General features: G+C 25.7%; 1 protein-coding gene across 5 annotated transcripts; it reads right to left on the reverse strand.

Annotated features, from left to right (window-relative positions):
* Window positions 1-1,120: 1,120 nt before the first annotated feature.
* Window positions 1,121-9,115, reverse strand: LOC145011512 (protein CHLOROPLAST IMPORT APPARATUS 2-like). 5 transcript variants are annotated; one of them, XR_013664136.1, is made up of 3 exons: window positions 8,159-9,115; window positions 3,322-3,434; window positions 1,121-1,332 (listed from the first exon to the last, which is right to left on the reverse strand). XR_013664136.1 is itself a non-coding variant. In XM_078970243.1 (3 exons), the coding sequence occupies exons 1-2, from the start codon at window positions 9,113-9,115 to the stop codon at window positions 3,378-3,380; spliced, it is 1,014 nt and encodes a 337-aa protein (XP_078826369.1). In that variant the 3' UTR covers window positions 1,121-1,332; window positions 3,368-3,377. The 5 variants fall into 5 exon arrangements, 4 of the variants coding, with proteins under 4 accessions (XP_078826369.1, XP_078826368.1, XP_078826367.1 ...); XM_078970243.1 differs by having other exon boundaries at window positions 3,368-3,434; XM_078970242.1 differs by having other exon boundaries at window positions 3,368-3,465.
* Window positions 9,116-9,382: the final 267 nt, after the last annotated feature.

Below are 9,382 nucleotides of genomic sequence, written 5' to 3' on the forward strand. Positions count from 1 at the left end.
ATAGTTTTCGAAAATTACAAAATAGACACTATATTTTTATATTCCAATTATCATTAAAATCAATTAATTTTATTAAAAAAAAAAACAAAATAGTGAGGGAAGCTTCCCACTCATTCATCGGGTTTTAGGTGAGGGAAAGGAAAGTGAGGGAAATGATAATGTGGCCCACAAAAAATGAGGGAAACTCCTCACTCATACCCTCCGGTCTTACCGATTCAAAAAAAAATAATAATAAATAAATAAATAATAATAATAATAATAATAAATAAATAAATAATCTTACCCTCGGTTACTACGTTCCCCTTTAGTTCCGGTACGTCTTTGTTCCCAAGAATTTTTACCCATCGCACAAAACAAATGATAGACAATGATTTTTACCATTTTTATTAGGAGCTAATTTGTACACAACAAAATTTTTCCATACACAACAATTTGTACTTTAAAATATTGTATTGTACAACCCTATTAAAAATAAAATATTATGTACAGATAAAAACTATTGTGTACGAATCATTTTTCATTTTTATTGGATGATTTCCTACTCAATATACTATTGGGATTCATTTAACCACATCAACCATCTGATGTGGCTCTTTTAAGGAAGAAAATAGGTGAAACCGAGTATACCCCGTTGACAAGGTATTTTTAAAAACTAACTAATTATCCATCACTTTATAATATAATATTTTTTAAACATTTTTGAAAGTTGGTTGTCTTTTTTTTATGACAATAACCCTTAGATAAATTCCGAGTTTGGTTAATATATTTTTCTTTGTTATGTTTTTAAGTTGTTTTCGTCAGAAGTTGAAAATGATATTAATAAAATAATATTTATTCTAATTCAATAAATTTGTTCAAAAATCTTATCTTTAGTTTCTATCAAACAACCTTAGAAAACGGTTACAACTTGCAAACATTTGAATGCGTTTCGTATCAATTTCACTTCAGTTGAATACAATTCAGTTTAACTCATTTATATATATTTATTGATTTAATCCACAAAATTTTACCATACATCTTAAATATTTATTTATTAATAAACGATTTTCATTATGTTATATATAATATATTAAATGATAGATTTATGACAAAACAGTTTTGAAGAACTATGCAAGAACTATTTGGAATATTTTAATTCCCTTTTCTTACGTATGTACATCTTGTGGTTACATTTTTCTTTGGAAAAGAAAAAAAAAATTAAATAAAGAGTTTGAAAGGTAGAGAAGAAAAAGAAATTGACTAAATGAAACAATAACATAAGATGAAGGGGTTCAATGATTCTTATGTTTCCTCGTCGCAAGTAAGAGAACCTGGCTTTGTCACAAATCGTCCCTGCAAAAAGATAAATGATAACTTCAAAAAATATAATAAAATTTGCAATAATACTACTAAAGAAAACAAATATAACAACTAAATCAATGATTGAGAAAATAAGACAATATAATAAAAAGTGTATACATAATAAAGCGAAATCTTAACAACATACAACTAACATGATCATAACCTTTTTAAAATATATATTTAAAATATTATAACTTTTATTTATTAAATATTTTGTCCTAATCACATCACAGCTGTCAGGCTCAAAACAATGTAGCTATTTATTTATTTTATTTTTTTTATCAAATTTTTTATTGTATCTTAAAAACTATATTTTCAGTGTATATTTTAATGTGTTATCATTTTATGTAAGAATCACTTAAAACCACCGCTATACATAAATTGCAGTATAATAAAAGTTTGTCAACAAATTATTTACTGATTTTGACATGCCGAATAAAAGTTACTCATCTGATACCAAAGAGGCAAAGACCTAAAAACCATCCAGTCCCTTCTATAGGTATAATTTCATCGCAAAGATATATCTAGTTATAATTTTATAAAGTATAGTCTTTAAATAAATATTTTTTAATTAGTTAAAAAGTATAAAAATACATTTACTAATTTATAATTTTAAAATATATTAACTCATATTAATATATAAGCATAATTATAAAATATGAAGTTAATATAATAATAAGATGATTTAATAATAAAAAAATATAATTACAAAAGAGCTACCATTATCTTTGACCTAGTTTAATATATTTTTTTGTCTGTCTGTGGCATAGCTTAAAAGAATTTTACAAGATGTTTTTATAACGGATAGTTTTGTTTATATCTTTATAAACTATTATAATACGTTTATATGTTTATGTATATTTTATAAAATCAATAAACTCACCTATATATATTCAAACATTTAATTCATATTTAATATATTTATAAATTAAAACTAATATCTTTAAATTTAATTATAATTAAGTTACTAAAATACTTATTTCATCTCTTATAATCAATTTGAAAACGTATGATTATTCACATCATTTTTTTCTTTCTCTCAATTAAATTTAAAAATTAATTTGTGTGTGTTATTATTTTGTAAGGACTCATAAAATAAATATGTTGAAAATAACAATATGGAAGAAGAGTGACATTGTAATATTATAAATTAATTATTTTTTTAATAACAAAAATCAATATAAAAGAAATTGTTGTTTTAATATATTAAATATGATTAAATTAAGTAGTTTGGTATATATATATATATATATATATATATGAGTTTATAGGTTTTATAAGTATATATCTGTAATTTAAAACTCTATGAAAATATAAATATGCAAAATTATAAAAATATAGATGAAATTCTTTTGTTTATAATACTTAATGTTTTAAAAACCGGTTGAACCGAGAACCGGAGAATGAAACAGTTCAACTATCATCGGTTTTATGTTTATTTCGAAACTGGAATAAACCAGTCGGTTTTTATAAAAATCTAGTTGAACCAGTTAAATTAAATTGATTAAATTAAATAAAAACATATGGAAATGAATCATTTTCATAACAAACTTTGGTTTTTATCACATCTATTTAGATTTTTTTTTGAATAAAAATATATGATAAATGTTATAAAGTTTTTTTTAATGTGTTTGTATTTATCTAAAATTATGTTTTATTTCTATATTATATTATATTTTATTTTTGATATATGTGAGTTGATATAAAATACTAAAACTTACGATTATATGTTTTTAATATATTTGGATTGATTTTAAATTGTATTTTTATGTATTTTTTAAGTTTAGACTTATGAATGTTTATATGTATGTAGAAAAATAATAAAAAATATAAAAATTATACAAACCAGTTGTACCGACAATCAAAACGATTAAATCTATCGAATCGGTTCAACTAAAAAGTCCGTTTTCAAAATATTGATAATCCTCCATTTTTTTTATAATGTTGTGGTAAATTCGTTGAAATGAAAGAATATGAAACCTTGCATCTGGGCCGTCTATCAGTGGTGAGATTTTTGAGCTGGTACCTAATCTTTTTTATATGATTTTTGTCCGTGGAGCGCGTTGCACTGGATTCCCTCCACCCACCGTTTTCTGAGAATAAATCAATATGAGCCCCTCTTGCCTATCACAATTCACAACCAACACATAAAACACCATCAATTATATTTTCATACAACCCACTTATTAAGATTTTCATATAATTTATACAACATTTTGGCGTTTTAGTCGGTAATTTTTTATCTACTTTTTTATTTTATTTTTCACAAAAAAAAAAAAAAAAAGTCGTACCATTTAACATGGCTATATCCATAAAGTTGGTAAAACACTCCAAAAGTAGAAAATATGGACAGGTGAAATGGTTGCTCATGTCGATTCACATGAAATGGCAAACAATGATATAGGCTTTCATACAAAAATACCTATTTACTTAAATAATTTTTTAGATAAGTTGCTGAAATTATTTTTTCTTATTAAGTCCCATGACTTTTTAAGCCACTGCTTATATGAGAAAATGTTTGCCTTCATGATAACCACTAGTTAACATTTTAAGGTCATATATATATATATATATATATATATATATATATATATATATATATATATATATATATATATATGAGTATTCAAATTAGGGTGTTCAAGAATAGTTAATAAAACTGAATAACAATAAGATGAAACTAAGTAACAACAGTGTTGTAAAACTTGCCGAGTTGTCCAATTACTTCTCCGAGTACTCACTACTCGGCCCTTTACCGATGCGAGTTGCAGAATCTTCAGTACTCCCCGATCGGATCCTTATTAAACTGAGTTGTGTTGTAAAACCCGATCAACTCAATGATTAATATGTATAATATACTTAATGATTTATTATTTAACATACACACATGTGATTATTACTACATGTATATATATATATATATATATATATATATATATATATATCTTAAATGTTTAACAATTATTCACGAAATGAGACCATTATGCGTTTTTCCATTTTTATATATTCACATGTATCTAATTGTGTTATATGTTTCAATCAACTTTTGATTATAACTTATAATTTTGATATATATAATTTCGCTAAAAATATTTCTAAATGAAGTACCGAATTCGAGTACTCGCTATTCGGTAGTCGGCCGAACAAGTATCGAGTAACGAATTTTACAACCTTAAGTAACAATGAGGAAGGTGTTTAACCACAACTATCGATAGGTAAATGTGAACTTAAAATCTTAAAACGAAAATTGTTTAACTAGGTTTTGATTAACCAAAATGTTTTATTTGTTTAACCGACAATCAGTTAATAATTAACTAAATAATAAGCGTATTTAGAGATTAACTAATACCATATCCAATTTCTCAAATAAAAATAATCTTTAGTCCTAATGCTCATTTTTTTAACGGCAAACTGTCTAAACCTACTCCTAAATATCAACTATGTCTCCTAAGAAACTTGAACTTATGACTTTTAATTTAAAATGAACACTCTTTACTACTAGGTGAAAAGTCTTTTGTAAATCAAAATGAGAAACAACAAATAAAATAATATAAATAAATAATATAGTCGTTATGTAGTTTGTAAAGTAATTAATAATTTTTTGACATTATTTAAAAGAGAAAATTATGAATATAGTCAAAACTGTTAATTACTTTATAGAAAAAAAAAACACCCAAATTTTAAAAATAGTACTCAAAATCACAGATGGATTAAGCACATATGCAATTTGACAAAGCTATCTGCGAACGTATAGCGACCTGTACATTTGCAGATAGATTAGTCCATCTGTGATTTCACCTTCCATTTGCGATTTCACCTTTTTCGCAGGTATAAAAACATAATTTTTTTTTTCATTTTCACACTTTTCGTTGGTGAACTCTCTCTATGGAAGCATTATGAACATTTTGATGAACAACTCCGACAATACGTAAACCAAATATTCATTCTATTAGAGAGGTTTTAAACAAATTGTCTAAATAAATAACAACAAAAGTGATAATTTTTTGCAAGACGCTATATATAATATGTTGTTTCGTAATCAAACAATATCAATTTCCTGGTCAAAATTTAAAAAATAAAAATTAAAAAATAAATAAATAAATAAACGATTTTAATCACTTTTATCCCCTATATATTTATATCAAGAAAAAAAAATTATATGCGAACTTATAAATCACTAAAGCACATCCGTTAAAGCACAGATGTGCTTTAGTGACTTGTATGTTCACAGATAGTTTGGTAGAATCACAGATAAACTTAATTCATCAGTGATTTTGATGATTATTTTATAATTTGGATTTTTTTGCTACTTTCTATAAAGTAATTAACGTTTGCTTATATTTGTAATTATCTCTATTTAAAAAACTAGCAAAAACAAAAAACAAATAATTACTTGGTTTATGGACGAGTGAAACATAAAAGTAAACTTGATGATTGTAACTGGACAAAATGGTATTATTGCCCTTTTAACTGCTTGTGATTTTCATTGTTTTTGTTTTTGCTAACCTGACGTCTTGTTAAGGTTTCGTTTAATAAAAGTTGCGTTCCAAAAAAAAGGTTTTAAATTTTGAACTTAAATAATTTCTTTAAAAATAAAAAATAGAAGTTTAAGTTTTTCACTTAACTTGGTGGTCTAAAAATGTGAATCTTAAAAAAAAAATAATAAATAAATAAATAAAATAATTTTTTTTTTACCATTTCTGTTAACCAAATCATAAAAAGGTTTTTAAAAAAAAATGACTCGATTAACCTAAAAGTTATTATGGTTAGTTAGTTTTGTAGTTTCAAATATTATGAACACTCTAACTTAAATAATTTAAATGAATTAATCATATATAAAATTTTTAGGAACTTACCTGTCAAGTGTTTGAAATTCTATAAATATAATCTACACATAATTAAAGGGTGAGGCAAATGTTTGTTGATCGAGCATCATACCGTTTTTAAGCATTAAAATAGTAAATAATAATGAAAGGAAATATTGTTTTGAAAAAAATGTAAATTGCCTACAAATTTAAGAGATATTATGCTTTACGAATTTAATCCAAATTTTAAACTTTGTTATTATATAAGACCAATTTTTTTTTTTTTTAAATTTATAATTTTATTTATTTATTTATTTAAACAAATTCGCCCCAAAAGGAAAATATGTAAATTAACTATTAACAACCCTTTTGTGACTTTTTTTAAAGCCCTTTATAAATTATTTTTTCAACTTTTTTTTAATAAAAAATTACGACATTTTTAAAATCCTTTCTAAATTCTAACTTTTTTTACAACTCTTTTAAATTTTTTCATAAAAAAGTTGAATGAAAGTTGTATGAATGTTTAAAGAAATTTAAAAAAATTGTAAAACATGTTTAACAGGTTGTATTGTAAAATTGGAAGACAAATTTATAATATTTTCTTTTATAAAAAAGTATTACAAAGCTCTATAAAATTCATAAATAATTTTTAAAAAGTTGTAAAAAAGAAGTTAGAATTATAAAAAATTAAAAAGAAAATTTGTAGAATTTTACATTTTTTTAAAAGTTTTAAAAATACTATAAGAAATGTCAAAAAAAAATTGTGAACAATGTTTAGAAAAGACTTTAAAAAATTATAAAAATAATTCGTAAAAATCTCTTATTTTAATCCGATTTCATTGTATCATATTCATAACAAAATTTAAAGTTTGGAATATGTTCATATTAAAATTTAAAATTTAGTACAAAATCATAAAATTGAAATACGAATTTTTTTAAGTGGTAAAGTAGATAAAATACAAAAAATTTAAAGTTCGTTATCTTTTTAGAGAATTTATTTGGCTTGTTGTCGATTATATTACATTTCAATAGTTTGTTTCTAAAAACAAATGTTAACCGGTAAATAAAAAGACTTTGATCATATATCATATATATATTAAAAAGTAATCTAGCGAAAACTAAAAAGGTTTTTTCTCTAAATAATTGACAATAATAACCACCTTATTAGCATTTTTATTTTTAATTTATTCTTAACTTTATATCATCAAATTATTGTCAATTACAAAATTTATGATGCACCTCGGTTTTCACTTTTCATTATTTATCACCAATATAAACTTGCCAACTTGGTAATGGAAATAGAAATCTTAATACACCAAAAAAAAAATTAATGCATAAGTTATGTTGTGATTTAAACACACATATTTCACACTTTCATAAAGTAATCAAATAATGTTATCTAACCTAAATTATAGTCTACATGCTATAATTTCCATCATCACAAGACATGGTCTTTAAAGTTCTTCTTTTAATTTTTTTATGATTATAATATTGATTCTTAATCCGATTATATCCCAAACAACAAATAATCTAATGAAAATATCACACGCTTTTTCCAAATATTGAGGATTATAAATATTTAATTTAACCATTAATTGTTTTATTATAAAAACGAATAACTCAATTATGGATGCTGAATTAGTACAATAAACAAAAAGTTTTTTTTGGAGTCAAATCACAAATGCACCTACCATTTTTTTTTTCAAAAAAAGACCACAATAATGAGTTCATTTTCAAAATAAGATATTTATTTATGTCATTTATGTGAGCCTTTTTCTTTGTCAAAACAACCCATGTGCAAGTGCAAAGTTCATTTTGAAACTATTTTTGGTTATTATTTTAATACATTTCAATAGAACATATTTTTTAGAAAATTAGTAAGACCCATATAAAATATAAATCAAACATTTAAAATGATTAAAACGTAAATAGCTAATATTCTTGTAATTTTTATTTCATTAAAAAGTACTTTTAACTATTTATTTGGTTTTTGGTAGAAACAGACTACTTACATGTACATCGTCTCCCAGAGACGCCGGCTGCGAAATTTCCTCCGGCACCGGCGACTCTCTGTCCGACCAAGCATTCAAAACGGCATCGTAATTCAATTTCAGTAGCAACCGCTGCTTTCTGGAACCAAAATCCCCATTTTCGGACTTCATTAATTCCTCCACTTTCTTCTTTTTCTTCTTCTTTCCCACGGGAGATTTTTCACATTTCACCGATGGCGCCGGTGTAATATCCACCATGTCCACCATCGGAATCCTCCACCAGTTTCCTTCATCTCCGTTTCTCAACGCTTTCACTCCGTTTCTAGCCCCGAATCCCATCCCCATTGGGTAGCCATGGCTAGTGTTGGCATCAGTTGAAACAATATCATTTGATTCATCGTTTACTAAAACCAAATTCGAATCCCCCATGATACTATCAATCCCCTGTTCAATTTCCTCATCAAGAAGAGACTGAGTATCAAAATCATCAAGACCCTCATCGCTCAATTCCAAAGAAACACAATTCGATTCGATTTCGAGTTCCCCTGTACTCTGAAACTTGGGCTCGACGAACAAACAGGGCTTCTCAGCATTTCGTTGCCGGAGTAGGATCCCGGAGTTTTCAATCGCCGGATATGGCAAGATTAATTCAGGTAGCTCGTTGAACAGGTCACAATGTTGTTTGGAGAACGTGGGTAAGTTATTGGTTCGTTTTGTGAGGTGTTTGGTGTTGAAAATATTGGGACATGCCATGAACAGCAGAGCAGCTGCTTCATTGTAAGTTTGATTTGGTCGTTTTCGAGGTGCTCGTGGCTTTCGAGTGGAAATTGCAATCGGAGAATTGCTTGATTCCGATAAGGTTGAAGATGGGGACGAAGAATTCGAAATTGTTTTACTGGAAGTAGTACTAGTACGTGGCCATTTAATCATTTGATCAATATCAAACCCACAAGCTCTTGAACCTAAACACGATGACATTTTTGAGCTTTCAAGAACTCAATTGACCCCAAAATTCATCTACACATTCAAATAAATGAAGAAATATACATCGAAAACCCAAAATTCAGGGATATGGTTTCTGGGTTCCAGATGAATTCAATCACTTTATCGGAAAGAAACAAGAACAGAGGATACAACTGAAGAAAAAAAAAACCCCAAATCAAACAAAAATTGAGAACAAATCGAAGAAATACCAAAAACCCAGATCGGGATTCTTTAAAAAATGTTGCAATCGATTGGAACAGA

The sequence above is a fragment of the Lactuca saligna genome, chromosome 8, assembly GCF_052625555.1.
Source record: "Lactuca saligna cultivar CGN05327 chromosome 8, ASM5262555v1, whole genome shotgun sequence".
NCBI lineage: Eukaryota > Viridiplantae > Streptophyta > Magnoliopsida > Asterales > Asteraceae > Lactuca > Lactuca saligna.